Source organism: Emys orbicularis, chromosome 3 (assembly GCF_028017835.1).
Source record: "Emys orbicularis isolate rEmyOrb1 chromosome 3, rEmyOrb1.hap1, whole genome shotgun sequence".
NCBI classification, from domain to species: domain Eukaryota; kingdom Metazoa; phylum Chordata; order Testudines; family Emydidae; genus Emys; species Emys orbicularis.
This window is the reverse complement of record NC_088685.1, coordinates 58,207,229-58,225,044: the sequence shown is the minus strand read 5'-3', so window position 1 is coordinate 58,225,044 and position 17,816 is coordinate 58,207,229. Positions and strand designations below refer to the sequence as shown.

Genomic DNA, 17,816 nt, shown 5'->3' with positions numbered 1-17,816 from the left:
GGGAACAACTATGGGCTTTAAACAGCCAGCACCCTGCTGCTGTTCTTAAGAGCAGGCCTGCTGATCCCCTCTACCAGTCAGGCAGTCTGACCAATCAGGTGATTCTGCTGCAAGCCAACTCTGATTCAGCTGAGAGTCCTCTGTTGCTCACTAGGCAAGTGGAACAAGTGGTCTCAAGCTCAGCTACAAGCTCTCGTAAGCCAATATGAACATAACAAATTAGTAATCTTACAAGACCCACCTGTGTTACCTGCCCTTCCTACCATAGGATCCTTTTCAGTTTTTTTATATACTGTAGTTGCATACAGACCCCTCCATCTGCATTTTCTGAGAGCATGAATTTGGGAGTGTGAGCATTTCTCCCATTGCCACTATTTTAGCACAGATTTTCTCGAGTCTCCCTGAGAAAGGGGCTCAGTTAAAGAGCATCTTGCTTCCACTTTTCCTCCAGGATATTATGAATTCTCAGGCCTTAAAACTCAGCATGTCCAAAGGAAGGGGCATAAGGCTGGTACCTTTATCAGTGATTCTAACAGTTGTAAGATATATTTATAGGACAATCCTATAGGCTAAACTTCACAGAAAAAACTGGAGCTTAATGGAGAATAATATTTCTCATGTGTGTATGCAATGAATATAGTGTAAAAGAAATTGGAACACAGAACATACATACAATCCTAGCTCCACTTATGCCAATGGGAGCTTTGCCATTGATTTAAGTGGGGCCAAGATTTTACCCCTAATGTTGAAAGAATGCTTATATATGCTTAATACAGCAAATACTTTGCTGAAGAACAGTTGAATAGATTCATAGATTCATAGACTTTAAGGTCAGAAGGGACCATTATGATCATCTAGTCTGACCTCCTGCACGACGCAGGCCACAGAATCTCACCCACCCACTCCTGTAACAAACCCCTAACCTATGTCTGAGTTACTGAAGTCCTCAAATCGTGGTTTAAGGACCTCAAGGTGCAGAGAATCCTCCAGCAAGTGACCTGTGCCAGTGTATAAAGTTAACCCTTCTAATATATAAATCCCCTTCTTCATGTAAAGACACTGTTTACAAGAGTTCGGTTCAATATAAATTCCAATTACTAAGGCTGCCATTGATTGTACTGGGAGCCCCAGGCATATATGAGCGATAATCTGGTTTTAACTTCACTCAGTAATTACTCTAACTGAGGCACCTCGTGTTTCTGAATAGTCTCAATTTATTTTGTTCATTTGTGCTGGTGATTTCCATTTTTTGCCTGCTATTTAGCATGTATTTTCCTCCCAAACACTCCCTTCTCACATATTCCGAGTATCCAGTTGCATACTGAAACACCCCAATACAAAACACTGATTTTCTGTAAACTACATGGAAGAAGATTGTATTGCAGGATTATACAGTGTAACTCTCATGAAAATTGACCCTACATAACCCACATTAAAAATACCACTGTTTAGGCGGTGTATCAAAGAATTAATGAAAGGACCTAGGGGGTTGATTAACTGCTCTTTTACACTGATGTAAAATCAGTGATTTAAGTGAGAGGAGCATCAATAAAGATCAAAAGGATCTCAGTACAGATCTGATTAATTGTATTTTTACAGTTGTATTTCCTTTTGAATCACCCACTAGATGGCAATAAAACCAATGAGGCACACACAAGTCAATTCACTGAACAGGTAGTTCAACAGATTATAGAAAATGTTTTAGATTTATTCTAAATGCAGTGGAACACATTTTCTTAAAGCATATTAGACAGCTAAATGTTTCAGTTGGAGTTGGCTCTTGTGCTATTGTACAGCAAATACTACTTTGGAATCTCAGGCCTCATTTAGATCCCACTTATGCTTAATCTACTTCAGTTCTTGCACAGCACAGATAAAACAGTAGCATTTTTGGCTCTATTGTTAATGTTTTGCAAACCTGTTGGCATTTTACAGGCATTTCCAGATCACTTAGGGGATGAGATCATGTAAAGAAAAATAGAACTAGCCCAAATAAAATATATTTGCTATTTAAATATATAATAAATTAACCTCCCTAGCAATATTGGACAATGGATGTTAATCTATTAACCATTTAATTCCTATAAGACACTAAATTATTGCATTTATAAGACACCAATCACTGTAGTATCTAGGCATTGTAAAATGGTGTGCTTTGCATATGGTTACAAAAGAATTCTGAAATGAATGGGTTGTAGCAGACCCTGGGCATGATGAAGTAATCAACTGACATTAGGGCCCAGTTAAACCATTTCCATCACATAACCATAATTCTATAATACAGGCATATGAAATTAGATATTCTAAATCAACCATAGTAAAGATGAGAGCGACAAGATTTGTTGTGGCTGTGTGTGTGTATATATATAAAAACATAGTGGTAAAAATCACACATCATATACTGCATTTGCTTTAAGTATAATATTTGATAGATAGAATGATTAAAAAAAACAAAAAAAAAAATGGAGATATCCCATCTCCTAGAACTGGAAGGGACCTTGAAAGGTCATCGAGTCCAGCCCCCTGCCTTCACTAGCAGGACCAAGTACTGATTTTTGCCCCAGATCCCTAAGTGGCCCCCTCAAGGATTGAACTCACAACCCTGGGTTTAGCAGGCCAATGCTCAAACCACTGAGCTATCCCTCCCCCCTTCTTTTTCAGAAAAGAATCTTTAGCTAACCATAATTAACTTTGTGTGCAACCTTATGCAACTCACTTTTTTCTCAGGTGTATAATCCCCTGGGCATTAATGGGGCTGCATGCATGAATAATTTCTATTTACATGAGTAAAGCTTGCAGGATTGACCCCTTATTTTCAGTTTTTAAAATGCACTTGTCGCCATGTCTCTTTCACATATGACTCCATTATCCACTGCTAAAAAACACAAGAAAATAGTGAAATGAGAAAAGCTATTGTAATAGGCTTAGTTTATATTAGTTCTGACATCTTCATGTTCTTTTCTGAGCACCTCAATTCTACATTTCTCCCCTAATAACTCTTTGTACTGATGTGTATGGGAAGAAAGTATGACAAAGTATCCTCATATGTGTGCAAAGCGCCCTCAAAATATTTCTCTGAGGCAAGGAAAACAGTGTCATCCTTCATGACCTGTTCAACAGAATTTAATCCATGGTCAGTTTGGTTATGACAGTTTGGTTATGTGGGAAGAGACCTATAAAGCAAGGCTGGGCTGCAGTTGCTCTCTTTAAAAACTGTCACTCTCTTTTCTTTAATGGGCTCCAAGCCAGCTGTAGCTTTGAACAATTCACTCATAAACTTTTTTTTTTCATTTTAAAAACAGCTTTCATCTAAGCCTAGTTATACATTACATCCAAAAAAGAACATTAAGGTTGCAAAGTCAAGTATTCAAAAGTTAGGAAATGCCAGAATTAAGACTGCCAGTACAACCTTAATTTGCATCCCCCTCTCCCTTCGCCTTTGGGAGTCTGTATTATGATATAGGCTTGAATTACACGGTCATTTTTTCCCACAGGACCCCTCCTCATTCAGTGAATGGTAGTTATTCAGTGTTTTTGTTTAATGGGGCATTTCTATGGTGCTGTCACCATACTATCTGAGCTCTTCACAAAAATGAATGAATGCATCTTCACTACACCCCTGTGAGATTACCTGGGGAACTGAGACACAGAGCGATTAAGGTCAAAATTGTCAAGTATTTACCAATTTTGGATGTACAATTTGAGATACTGAGGGCCTGATTATTTTGTGTTTAGCATTAGTTAGCACTTTATATGTCAAACCACAGCTCCCATTGACTTCAGTTGGAGCTGTAAGTGCTCAACACTTCTGCACATCTGTCCCCCACACTGGGCACCCAGAAAATGAGGAACACACAGTTAGTGGCCAAATGTGAAAATTTTGGTTTCGGTGACTTGCCCAGCATTGCATAACATCTCTGTGGCAGAGGCAGGGGTAGAATCCAGTTCTCCAGAGTAACATTCAACTGCCTTTAGTTTAAAAGACCATGCTTTCGCCTCCTAAAATCCCCTGCCTCATTCACTACACACCTTCCAATTTCTGCAATAAATGAGGCAGGGGTTCTACAGACAACAGTCTCCTTCAGTACGCAACCATGAATGGTTCCAAAAGCCTTTCCATCTTGTGCACTGAATGAGGCAGGGATCCTGTGGAAAAAAATAGCATGTGATCATGTAATTGAAGACTGTAGTATCATGCATACATATAAGGACCCAATTGAAATTTGTACATGGCAACCCTTAATTCTGGCATTCACTAACTTTTCAGTGTTTGACTTTGCAGCCCTAACATTCATTGAATGTAGTTTTTTAATGTATCTTTTTTAAAAATTGTAAAACAAAACAAACAAAACTAGACAAAAACAGAAATTCAAACACTCAGAACCATAATTGGGTTATCAGCAGGGTCTGGACTTTTAGAACCATAGCACAGACTTCTACCACTTGATCTAATAGAGTAAATGGTGGCAGTGGTAGACTGTCATCTTCTATGTGGACCATCCATTAGAGGGGGCTGAGAAACACACTTTGCCGGCAGATTTCACAGCAGGGGAATGTAGAGACTCAGGATTCCTGAATTCAGTTCCAGGTTCTGGAAAGGAGTGTCCTCTAGTGGCTATAGTATCTTCTGCCCCATCTATGCCAGCCTGTCTGTGTTCCCCTTTCCTTCTATTCAACCACCTGCCCATTGATTCCTGCCCCTTCCCCCTCTGTTTTTATCCAACCAGGTACCCAATCCCTCATCTCCTGCTCATCTCCTCCTCTGCTTCTATCTAACCCCCGCTCCAAATCTTCTCAGCTCCGGTTCCACATGTTCCTATCCACCCCCCACACCACAGCTTCTGACCCTCTCCTCCCTGCATCTATATACCCACTACACACCCCAGCTCCTGACACACTCCCCTCTGTTGCTATCAAAATTTCTGCTCAAATAGTTACATTTTGACAAAGCAATAAACAACTGAAAACAGGGTCTTATAATGGAAAATGTCAGGCAGCACTACTAGCTACATCTATGATATCAAAGAAAGAAACTCTTTGGAATATCAAGATTGGTTAATCTTTTGATGCCTAGAGTCAAGATTTCCCTTTATCAGGTATGGGATACATTGAAACCAGAGTCATAAGGTGTAAATATGAATTTTGAATGTCTTATTCTTATTATTTTATGTTATAGCCTTACCGATGCTTAACGATAATTTACATCATGCAATTATGTATAGATGCAATTGGCTTTGGTTAAAGCAAGCAGGAAGGTTTCAAAATGATTGTTGGAGAAGTGAAGTAAATAAGTGACTCACAAATAGGGAAGGAGAGCCAAATAAATAATGCAGAACAGGTGAAAGAGCACCCCCGAAATGTGGAGTGTCATGAACAGCAAATATAGAACAAGCTAGTTAGGAAGAAAGTGGATATAGTCAAGGAGGTACGATGGAACAAGTCTGTGAAGAGGTTTTGAAAACCAAGAGGGGAGATTTTAAATTAGATTCAGAGATACGCGAGATGCCGGTGAATGTGACAGAGATTGGGGACTATGGCACAACATCCTTGAGGAAGAGAACAGTCTAGCCACTGCATTCTGGAAACTCTGAAATCTCAGGAGTAAATATCGAGAACAATAAAGATTTGATTGCAAGAATTTCAGTAAAGGCAGAATCAAAGTAAAGAAGAATTCTAGCAATTCTATGGAGGTGGCAATTGACAAACTTGAGGACATAGATGTGATAGTAAAGGACTTCAATCTCTGAAGCATTAATGAGGTACAGTGTATGGAGTAATGTGGAAATGAGGAAGTCAACATAAGGAACCAGATGGGAATGGAGGGATCTAAGAAAGAGTCAAGGGGGATGTAAGCTGGGTTCTAGCTGCATAGAAATCATGACCAAGATTGAAGAGGACAATGAGATTTCCCAAAGGGAGCAGAGAAGATGACCAAGAAGCATTGAGGCATTAAACAGTGGAAGGGTTGAAGGGAAGATATGTGACATCAATCAGCAATAAGAAAGAATCAGGGAAACAGGAGCCTAACCAGGAAATGAAAGTCCTAAAGACTCATACTTCTTCCTTGAGGTTCTCAGAAAGGCTAGATCTTGACCTTTTCCATATTACGAGTATATTTTACAACAGAAAAAAGCGTCACGCTCCTTCCTTCCCATTCCATCTGGTCATAAAAAAGGGAATGTTGTGACCCCTTCACCTGTTTTGCAGCCTGAAAAAACATGGAATAGACCATTCATTAGCTCCATGACCACAAAAATCATGTAGAATGAGATGGGAAAATGATCTAAGATCTCACAAAAAGAGGTGTACTAATATAATTTACATGGATGTACCTGTATTTAATGTACCATATGGTACATTACATACCAGAGGACATACCTCTGAAGCTATTTACTGCATCTATTCACCCAGTCATTTCCAGCAGAGGGTATGTAAAGTACACTTTCCTCATCTATGCAGACACATAAAGGATCAGTTGTTAGTTCTTAGAGGCAAAGAAGTGGTTTTATTTCTGGGTCATTTTACAGAGTCAATGTGAAAATATTGAAGAAGATGTGAAATCTCACAAAGGTATATCAGCCCGCCCCAGAATGTTTCTAGTGTATATATGATTCAGGTCTCTAGAATTCCTCCTACTTAGATCTTCGACTCCTGCATTCATTGTCAGACCTGTCATGCTTTATCCACATAACTTTCTAGTCCTAAGGAAATCATTTTGTGAATGTGTGTTCATTAATAAAACAACTTCCACAGCATAATATAAACATGAAAGAACACCTGTTCTTGGACATGACCAACTGTAGACTTCCTTCTCCCTTAATTCCTACAACAGGTTTTATGCCCCTTTCTAAATACACAAACAGATGCTAGAGCAAGGGAAGAGCTGAAGGTAACTAGCCGGTCTGTTCTAAAGAAGTAAGCTCCAGCACCTGATACCATTCAGTTGTTGAGCACCTGCTGTTTATGCTTAATGTTCCAGGAACTATAAGTGTTATATGTGTTATATATCCCTTTGACTGTAATCATAGCTCTTGTTTTCTACTACACAACTTTTAAAACCCAGAGATGGCTGATCAGAGTGTTCTTGTTATTCAGACCTGGCAAGCGTGAACATCTGAAATAAATTAATCTCATTTTATCCCCTTCACTAGTTTGAAATCCAGTGGATGCTGATTCATTGCGACCCTCTGAGACCACAAAGAGAAAGTTGTAGCGAACTTCCAGCCAGGAGACAGGTAAGGGGCTTCCTTGGCCTTACATTCCTAATATTCATACTATCATTGGGTCTTCAACCTTTTCCTCTGGGTCGCCGGCAGTTATCGGTCTCCTCATTTTTCTTATGGTTATAGATGTCTATATTTAACATATGTATCTGGGATTTGGTGCCTTTCAAAACGGTCTCATGGTTTTAACTCTTCTCTTGCTTTCTTACTTTTTTCATATCAAACTACCTAAGGCAGAGATATTTAAAATGTGTGCCTCTGTAGAGAGTGGGGCTCTTTGCAAGCACCATGGCCTAGCTTTGCTTTTCTCTCTTGATAACTCATGCAGAAAGTTAAGGGATTGCTGCTGAGGACCATGGTCAGAGCAGCAGCAGCAGCAGGGCAAAGGGTTAAAGGAGCTGGTGTCATTCAATCCCCTCCTTCCTAGCATTCAGATTTCCTCCAATCCCCATTACCCTCCTCTAAGGCCATTAATAAACCGAAGAAACAGATGCCTGAAGCAGGGCTTACCTTTCTGTTGCTGCTAGTGGAGTCACTTGGGGGGAACTGTATGTCTTGCGGGTCCTAAAATCCATCAAGAGCAACAGAGTGGAAAACATTGCTGGCCAGCAGAGAAGTGACCATGGCTAGCACTGCTCGGGGCAGGGGATCGTTACCTTTAGGGGTTTTTCTACAAATTATGTGCCTTTGCCTGGCTCAAGTAAGTTGTACCTGACTTTTATTATACATTTCTTATTCATTGCAGATAAGCCAGACTGTCACGGAGGTAAGTTTTAAGGAAAGGAAGCCTGCTCAGTGCAAAGAGAAAGGGTCTATACAAAGTCCCTGGGAAGCTGAGGACAATCTCCTGTCCTCTTGCCTGGCATCTGATGCCTTTCAAAATCCAATAGTCTGGGTTGTCTTATCCCAGAAGTGGTGGCTGTAACTGTATTTTTTTAAAACTGAAATCACATTAGCATTTCTAAAGTGGAAAAAATAAGTTAAGCAAAGAGATGTAGATGCAATGGTTACAACTGCTTTGAACAGAACCTTTCTATGCAATGTGCCAATGAGCAGTGGTATGGCACGGTTTAAACTGCAAGTAAGAAAATCGTCAGTTTAATAAGAACTTGAGAGGCTGCTCTAAGAAAGAAACATTCCTAAAATGCTAGTAACATTGGAAAAAGAGCAGGAAGGACAGGGGCTATAGCTAGGACTGCTTGAATGGGACCGGAGATTTCAGACTCTGCAGCTCCTGCCAGACTGAGTGCATCACCTCCTCCTGTAGGGGCTTGAGGTTTCACTCACAAAGCCCCCATTGTGAGGTTTGCTTTGGCTGGCAGTTGGAGTTTAGTAATAAAGAAAACAGTCCAGTATATTATAGAACTCGAGGGTTTCAAACATTCTTTCAAAGAACGCGTTTCTTTGGGTTCAAACATATGCAGTGCCTGCTAACACCCCTCTCAGGAGCCCAGCCTGTGGAGAAGTCTAATTATAACCAGGATTGTAGATTTTAATGTACGTGTGAGGACAGGTAACAGGAGTTTTTTTATAAGGAAAAAAATGTTATTGCAGTGAATATATTAGTGAGAGCAGAGAAGGGCTGTATTTTTAAACTTTTCTTCCTAACACAAACTCTTAAGAAGAGTCTCTTCTGTTTAGGCTGAATGAGCTTGTTAGAATAGGTGTGGAGAATTTCAAAACGTTATTCACAAAGAACATTATTATTTTTCCTTCACTGTTTTTATATTGATTTTTCAAGGGCCGGGCTAGTGAATTTCTGATGCGAATATTACCCCCAAACCTTTTGCTCTGTAAAGCCCAGATTGTACTGTACAGTTACACAGTGACATAAACACCGGCATGCCTGTTTTGTGCAGTGGGTGAATGAAAATAGACGAGGACAGGGGAAGTTTTTGACAATTTGTAATCCTGGTTCAGATTGCTATGGACATTTTGGCAGTCACTAAACAAGGGGGAATGCAATTCAGTGGGTCAACATGACAATTACTTTAATCATCAGGTGCACAAGACCAACTGTATGGTCAGCTAAGGGCCCTGGTAACTGAGGAGCCCACTTAGAAGCCTTTGGAAGTTCTTTCCCTATGGGCTGGTCTCCCCGTTCCTGTACCTTTACCCCCAAGTTGCTGCAGGTTTTCTGGGATCTGCCCACTGTCTAATTGCAATTTGTTTTATTCCTTTTCAGAGAGGCCCCCCAGGTCCGCAAGGCCCCCCAGGTCCACCAGGGCCACCAGGAGTTCCTGGCATCGATGGCATCGATGTAAGTGTCTCCCATGCATGAGTCACCACAGCTGGCAGCTAGGAATGCTTTCTGCACACACCTGAATTATTCTTACTACATTAGTATTTAGCTCTTGGGATCCTTTGAATTTGGTAGCACTCTCTAGTGTCCTTAATAACCTTCATAGGAATTATTGTTCAGCATCGGCTGAAACAGTAATGGGTGTGTGGGGTGGTGGTGGTACGGGACGGCAGTCTGGTAGTCTGTAAAAAGGATTACATGAGATTATTTATTACAGTATGTGATAGGAATCATATGCAATTATTCTTGATAATCTGTAAAGAACTATACAGGATCATTCTTGATAGCATACAGTAGGTCTATAGAATTATTCCGCATAATAGGAAATATATGGGATTACACAATAGAAATGAATTAGGGATCATTCCTGATCATCTGTTTAACATTTTGCACATGGGTTTATTAGTGTCACCTCAGGACTCTACAGGCTGCTGACTGAACCATTTCTCTTTTACATCCCGTTAGGGAGACAGAGGTCCCAATGGCCCCCCAGGCCCTCCAGTAAGTAATTTACATTGCTTTGCATTCGATCTTACAACAGGATCGACCCAGATCTTTGTGTGAGAGTGTCTCAGCTCTGCTTGCTTCTCACTCTAAAATACATTATTTCTTTGTCCATTTGAATCCTGAAGGGTCCGGATGGTGAGCCAGGCAAACCAGGTGCCTCCGGGATGCCAGGAGAGCCAGGAGCTGATGTGAGTAGACTTTGCCTTCTTTTTTGGAAAAATAACTAGTTCTAGGCTATTTCTGTAGGGAGGCAACCTCCTTCTAAGGTCCCTGGTTTAATTACAACCCAGATGGCCAGCCGTGCGTGAGTGAAGGATCTGGCTGCCATTTGAAAGACTCTCTCTTACACACAGGGCTGGGCTGGGAGGTGGTTAGAGAGACTGGGCACAGGGTCTGGAGGACTGAGGTTCCTGGGAAGGACTGAGGATTCCAGCCTTTCCTTGGGTGATAACAGAGCAAGGATTGTTTGGAGTTACAGAGAAACAGCTCTCTCCCCCCTTGCTCTGGGGAGGGGCAAGATCTGTGACAAGAGAGGAGTGTCAGTCAAAGGGGAAGGATGCGATTGGGAGGGAGGGACCTGGTGAAAGTCCCATGTGTAGGTGCTCATACTGTTCATCTACGTACAGCCTGAACAGACTCAGCTGCCGCAAGGGAAAGGGAGGAGGAGTCGAGCTACTGCATGTGCTGGGGGACAGGTGGCTGCAGCAGGGAAGGGCGCCCTCTCCCACCCTATGTCCTGTTGTAAACCAGGGTGGGCACACTGCCCTCCACATGGAGTCCAGGCTTTTGGAATTAATGGGAGCCAGGGGCATTTGTGGGCAAATGAAAGCCAAGCGAGACTGGGGGGAGTGGTTTGAGCATTGGCCTGCTAAACCCAGGGTTGTGAGTTCAATGCTTGAGGGGGCCATTTAGGGAACTGGGGTAGAAATCTGTCTGGGGATTGGTCCTGCTTTGAGCAGGGGGTTGGACTAGATGACCTCCTGAGGTCCCTTCCAACCCTGATATTCTATGATTCTATGAATGGAGTCTCAGCATCAGGACCTGTCAGGCAGCATCCTTCATTGGCTCCTCTCCTGCCTGCGGGGGTTCTGGGAGCAACCCGGGGAATCAGATCCGCTCTGCTGTGGGATAAGAAAAAGGAGAACAGCAAAGGAAGACAGAGAGACACTTCGAATTGCCTACAGGCAAGGGCAAGACCTGTCTCTTGAAATAAGCAAGGAATCCATGACTGAGGCAATTTCTTCATTTCCAGTTGGTGTAACTGGTCTGCAGGGGGCGTTAGCAGTTTCCAGGATGTTAAGAACTAGGCACAGATTGTTTCACTTTGCCCTGCCTGTGGAAGCATCACATTCAGTTTTCCCATACAACACTATAAGGGCAATTGGGGGCACAAACAGAGAAACTTCCTCTTGGGGAACGTTGAGACAGAATGAAGAAAAGGGAGGATATCCGTATGAGAAAGCCTAAAAAGACTAAATGGAAGACTCATGCAAGAACCACACTAGCATGTGAAGGAATAAATGTAAAATGTGATCGAATCCTCTGGAAATCAAGGGTTGTTTTGAGTCATTCTTCCTGAGACAAGCTGTGATCTTTTGTTTTTTTGTTTTAGAGATCTGGAATTTACTGCTGAAGAGCAAACTTTTATTTTATATTATTATTTTATTTTTTATTAGAAGAGCAGTGGATTGTGAACTAAAACAGCAGATAGAAAGCTCATGCACGGATTTAACATACTCATGAACTCAGTCAGGAATGGATATTTTTAAATCTTCCACCCTACAAGATGAACTGGAAAAAAAGTCTGTCACATATTTTTCAATATTTTCTGATTATGAAGCTTTATACTGGCTGGTCAAGCAATAATCTAATCTGAAAACTTTATGCCTTAAATAATAACCATGGACCATGGAAACACATAGTATAAGAAGAAAATAACCAGAGGATTACTGTCTGGTGGTAGTGTTAATCAGAAACACTAGTTTCACAGTAACTTCAGATAGAATGCTAATGTAGCGTATAATGTGAATGTATTTGTTGTAACATATAGTTACAAAATTATTACAAGCTTTCAAGTGCCCTATGGAAACAAATGAGGTCCATTTTTTACAATTTAAATGAAGAAAGAGACTGATTGTGCAAGTTTTTTTAAATATAGATTTTAATTATCTTTACATAATTTTAGAAAACCAAAATATAATATGAAAATACAAATTAATTTAAATACCTAAGCAGATGATCGATGGTCTTTACGAGTGCTTAACACATCCCACTCATTTTATATTATATAAACATTTCCCCCAAATAGAATTTTTATTCCTCAGTAGCAATACATGACCTTGTAAGTGCGAGAAAACTATTGTTATGTCACATTTAGTACATCCAAATTTGAGACAGTTAGCTACGTGGAACTGTGGTAAAGTAATGATTATGCTTTACTGAGCTGAAGCTTATGGATGGACTTTAACTGTGATCCCAGGAGAAACAGAATCCCAAGAGAAATAGTGACTTGAATATATATTATTCTGAAGTAAGGAGGACTTCCTTCCTTCCTTCAGAATAATATATGACTGTTACTGCCCTTGTAACTTTGTTTCTTCATGGGGAACAACACAAGGACCTAAATAACTAAGGTTCAAGGGAATCTTATTTTGATGGAAAGCTAGAACAAATCCATTCTTATTGTATTTCTTTGCTTTGATGGAGTGTCATATTGGTATTTATGTCTTATGCAAGGATTTAAGCACATTACTGTGTAGCTTATATAAAAATGGCAGAAAAATAATTTGTAATATTAAGACCTGACTCAGCAATTTTAAAGGGTGGAGAATTATATGGAAGTGCTTAAATTAACTTGAAAATGAAACATGCTGGAAGTTGATTGTTTTTTCTGTAAAAGTATTCTGCAAAAGGTAAACTAAAAATTCCTATTAAAACCTGTTTAAGATCCAAAATCCATAATAGAATAGAGATTTGATCTTGCTAAAATTCATATTAATTTCAATATTCCAAATTGACTTCACTGAGTTGTCCCTGAGACCCTTTGTGTGCAAACTGAAAAACAATAAGCAAAGACCAAATATAAAACCAAATATTTGAAAATCTTTTTCTCCTTTACTTTCCTGGCAAGACTCAATTTCTGGATTTTTTGTTTTCCTTTCAGGACAACTCAGTCACCTAAACCACATCATTTTCTTGAACTCCTCAGTTAAAACATAAGAACAGCCATACCAATGGTCCATCTGGCCCAGTATACTGTCTTCTGACAGTGGCTGGTGCCAGCTGCTTCAGAAGAAATGAACAGAACAGGGCAATTATCAAGATCCATCCTCTGTCATCCCATCCAGCTTCTGGCAAATAGAGGCTAGGGACACCCAGTGCACAGGATTGCATACCTGACTATTTTGGCTAATAGCCATTGAAGGTTATGAACTTATCTAATTATTTTTTTAACCCAATTATACTTTTGGCCTTCACAACATCCCTTGGCAAAGAATTCCACAGACTGACTGAGTGTTGTGTGAAAAAATACTTCCTTATGTATGTTAGAAACCTGCTGCCTATTAATTTCACTGTGTGACCCCAGGTTCTTGTGTTATATGAAGGGGTAAATAACACTTCCTTATTCACTTTCTCCACAACATTCATGATTTTATAGACCTCTATCTCTTAGTCATCTCTTTTCTAAGATGAACAATCCCAATCCAATATTTCTGTGTGGTATGAGGGCCAGTTCCTCCTTGGCTGAATGATAGGGACACTGAATGGTTTACTATGGCCTACAGAATGAGGTCATGGCTAACCTGGCCTCAGTAGAGCTGTTAGTCTGGGGACCAAAGAATTCCTGTCCTTTATAATTGCAATCAGAAGTAGAAAGGGGAGAGATCCTTCCTCAGAGTGCTACCACATACGATTGGGCCCTGCTCCCTATCCTTTCTTCCTCAACAGTAACCTCTTCAACTTGTTTTGGGAAGGAAGACAAGGGTGAGGAGATACACAGAGGGCTGCTGTGAAGAGTGGTTTGGGGAAGTCATTTCCATCCTCTCCCTTCTTGCACAAAGCAGATGTGGCTTCTATTCCCCTTCCCCAACTCCCTAGGCCTAACTATCTTCCTGATTGGTCAGCCTGGTGTCTAGCTGACATATATAGCAAGTAAGTGGCTGCCATGTGCCTTATTACATACATAGGGCTACCATTTGGTTCAAAATGATTGTACCTCTTAGGGTACATTTTTAATACTATCAACAATAGTCTATTTTGGATGCCTATGTGTAGCTATTATTGAAGTTATGCTTTGAAGTCAAAATATGGCCTTATATGTATGGATAATCTATACAACATATGAACAGTATAGGTGTGGGTATAAATCTAATGTAATACAGAGGTTTTTAGGGGGATGACTGACTGACTGACTATTAATTTCCATATTCATATTGAGCTGAATATGAAAGGAAGGGTGGGACCTTTTCATCTGAGATCACCAAAAGGTCATCAATTTTTCTCATCTAATTTCAAACATTCAAGTATCCTTTTGAGATACATTCTTGAAATTAGTTCCAGTTTTTCACTATGGACAACTGATTATGCAGGACAAACACAGAAATTTGACATTTTAATCATAAGTCACGAAAGTTCATCTGTCTAGCAATTCAGAAAATTTCTCTGATTTGGAAAAATTTAAGGGAATCTGAGGTCACCTGTTCTTACTAACTGGAATTTAGACAAGGTTAGTGTTGAAGGCAATATAACCCAGGTGATAATAATAGCCACAAACTCTCACCTTGAACTTTGGCAGAATTTGGATATGGATTAGAATTTTGTAAATCAGCTTCAACTCTGTATCTCACTAAACTATTTGCATTGTAAGACAATTTCACAGTGTTTTATATTTTAAAGAGTTTTCTGTTGTGATTAACAAAAATGTGAGTTACATTAACATGTTACACTTTATTTCACAAGGGACTGACAGGCCCTGATGGATCGCCTGGCCCAGCTGGACCCCGAGGACAAAAGGTAAGAATGAAGTCAGATATTAAGTCTTTGATGCATTTTTTACAGGCATACTTATAGATTTTTTTCATAGAATCATAGAATATCAGGGTTGGAAGGGACCTCAGGAGATCATCTAGTCCAACCCCCACTCAAAGCAGGACCAATCCCCAACTAAATCATCCCAGCCAGGGCTTTGTCAAGCCAGACCTTAAAAACCTCTAGGGAAGGAGATTCCACCACCTCCCTAGGTAACCCATTCCAGTGCTTCACCACCCTCCTAGTGAAAAAGTTTTTCCTAATATCCAACCTAAACCTCCCCCACTGCAACTTGAGACCATTACTCCTTGTTCTGTCATCTGGTACCACTGAGAACAGTCTAGATCCATCCTCTTTGGAACCTCCTTTCAGGTAGTTGAAAGCAGCTATCAAATCCCCCCTCATTCTTCTCTTCTGCAGACTAAACAATCCCAGTTCCCTCAGCCTCTCCTCATAAGTCATGTGCTCCAGCCCCCTAATCATTTTTGTTGCCCTCCGCTGGACTCTTTCCAATTTTTCCACATCCTTCTTGTAGTGTGGGGCCCAAAACTGGACAGAGTACTCCAGATGAGGCCTCACCAATGTCAAATAGAGGGGAATGATCACGTCCCTCGATCTGCTGGCAATGCCCCTACTTATACAGCCCAAAATGCCATTAGCCTTCTTTGCAACAAGGGCACACTGTTGACTCATATCCAGTTTCTCATCCACTGTAACCCCTAGGTCCTTTTCTGCAGAACTGCTGCCTAGCCATTTGGTCCCTAGTCTGTAGCAGTGCATGGGATTCTTCCGTCCTAAGTGCAGAACTCTGCACTTGTCCTTGTTGAATCTCATCAGATTTCTTTTGGCCCAATACTCTAATTTGTCTAGGTCCCTCTGTATCCTATCCCTACCCTCCAGCGTATCTACCACTCCTCCCACTTTAGTGTCATCTGCAAACTTGCTGGGGGTGCAGTCCACGCCATCCTCCAGATCATTAATGAAGATATTGAACAAAACCGGCCCCAGGACCGACCCTTGGGGCACTCCGCTTGATACTGGCTGCCAACTAAACATGGAGCCATTGATCACTACCCATTGAGCCCGACGATCTAGCCAGCTTTCTATCCACCTTATAGTCCATTCACCCAGCCCATATTTCTTTAACTTGCCGTCAAGAATACTGTGGGAGACTGTATCAAAAGCTTTGCTAAAGTCAAGGAATAATGAGGGTAATGAGACTCTACAGTCTTTTCTAATTAGTATGGAAGGCAATCCTGATTCAGTTGGACCCTCCTTCTGAGACACTGAGTGCCCTCCACTCCCATTGGCCTCATTAGCAGTTGGATGTGCTCAGCATCTCTCAGGGGGTATTCAGCCCTTTGTATGATTGGGCCCTATAATAGCTGCTATCACCATACGTAGCCAGCACCATAGCTACAAACCCTCAGTTCCTCAACAATTCAAATGTAGGAACTTTCAACATAAGAACACTAATACAGAGTAAAACAAAATGTTTGAATTGTTCTCTTTAAAACAAAACAAAGTTATAATATTTATGATCTGATTCCCTGTCCTTTTCTCACTCTGAGTAGAAATTTCCACTGAATTAAATGGGACTGCTCGATTAAGTGCTAGTCAATGTGAGAAAGGATTGCAGAATCTTGCCCTTAGTACATAGCCTTCAAGGGACAAGAACTATATCTTCCTAAATGTTGTGTACAACACCAAGAGTGGTATTATAGCTTGACAAATAATAATATTTTTATTATTTGCAGGGTGAACCTGGATTGCCCGGAGGCCGTGGACTTCCAGTAAGTCATATATTTATTATAGTATAGACTTAAAATACCAATATGAATGATTTTAATTGCTAGATAGCATGATGGAAAACAAGAAAATCTCTTAACTTAGTTCTCAAGGAACTCTGAGGTAGTAGAGTAACACTTCTATTTTTGCATTGGTAAGGTACAGATTCAGTTATTCAAAGGCATTTAAGGCACATTCTTTAGAAAATGGAGTCTCTAGTTGATGGAATTGATTTTTTTATAACCCCATTACAAAGAGTTCATTGCATTCAGAATAACTGATTTATCTGCATACTCTAAGGGGAAGGAGAATTTCTGTGAATGGATCAAAGTTTTTGAGAACATATTTTCTAACAATTTCGACCTCTTTATGGAAGTGAAGAAGAGCCCTCAGACAGGGAAGTCCATGGTTTACATGGGCATGTTAGCCAATAAGGGTCAGGTTTCAGCTCCTTATCACTATATAAGTTTAAAAGTTTGTATGACTGAAATATGAGTGCACGAGAGAGCTTTTTTTTCTGATGGTGAAAGACAGAGCATAATGTGAGAAGAGGATTTCAAAGAGAACTGTTCAGCTTTGAATTCAGAGAGGGCTAAGCATTCAAGTTTGGAGGCTGAGAAGAATTGTCAGGTTCAAGACCTTCCAGAATTGGAGAACTGGATGATTCTAGACATAGAGAAACTGAGATTGTAAAGGAAACCCTTTAAAAAGCTGGGAACTGGAACAATTGGAGGGTATCGTGTCCTGATATATGGCTTCAGGAGTTTAAGAATTGATTCTTCCCTGAGACTGGAATTGTTGGGACTAAGTATTAGGTTTGCTCTATTCCATCTTGATCCACAACTTTGTAGCCCTAACTGTATGTTTTCATTTTTAACTGTGACCCATTAATTTTTATCATTATTTATATACAGATTCACTCAAAATGCTTAGGCATAAAAGAAAATGTATTCCTTATCTTGAAGAAT

The 17,816-nt window shown here is 40.4% G+C and overlaps 1 protein-coding gene across 1 annotated transcript in view; it reads left to right on the top strand.

Moving 5' to 3' along the window:
* The window catches only part of COL9A1 (collagen type IX alpha 1 chain), a 97,787-nt gene that overhangs the window by 15,063 nt on the left and 64,908 nt on the right, over nucleotides 1–17,816 (top strand). Inside the window, exons 6-12 of the mRNA XM_065401741.1 lie at nucleotides 7,152–7,235; nucleotides 7,969–7,989; nucleotides 9,409–9,483; nucleotides 9,991–10,026; nucleotides 10,158–10,220; nucleotides 14,992–15,045; nucleotides 16,818–16,853. Of these exons, the coding sequence (XP_065257813.1) occupies nucleotides 7,152–7,235; nucleotides 7,969–7,989; nucleotides 9,409–9,483; nucleotides 9,991–10,026; nucleotides 10,158–10,220; nucleotides 14,992–15,045; nucleotides 16,818–16,853 (369 nt within the window). The remainder of the gene's footprint in view (nucleotides 1–7,151; nucleotides 7,236–7,968; nucleotides 7,990–9,408; nucleotides 9,484–9,990; nucleotides 10,027–10,157; nucleotides 10,221–14,991; nucleotides 15,046–16,817; nucleotides 16,854–17,816) is intronic.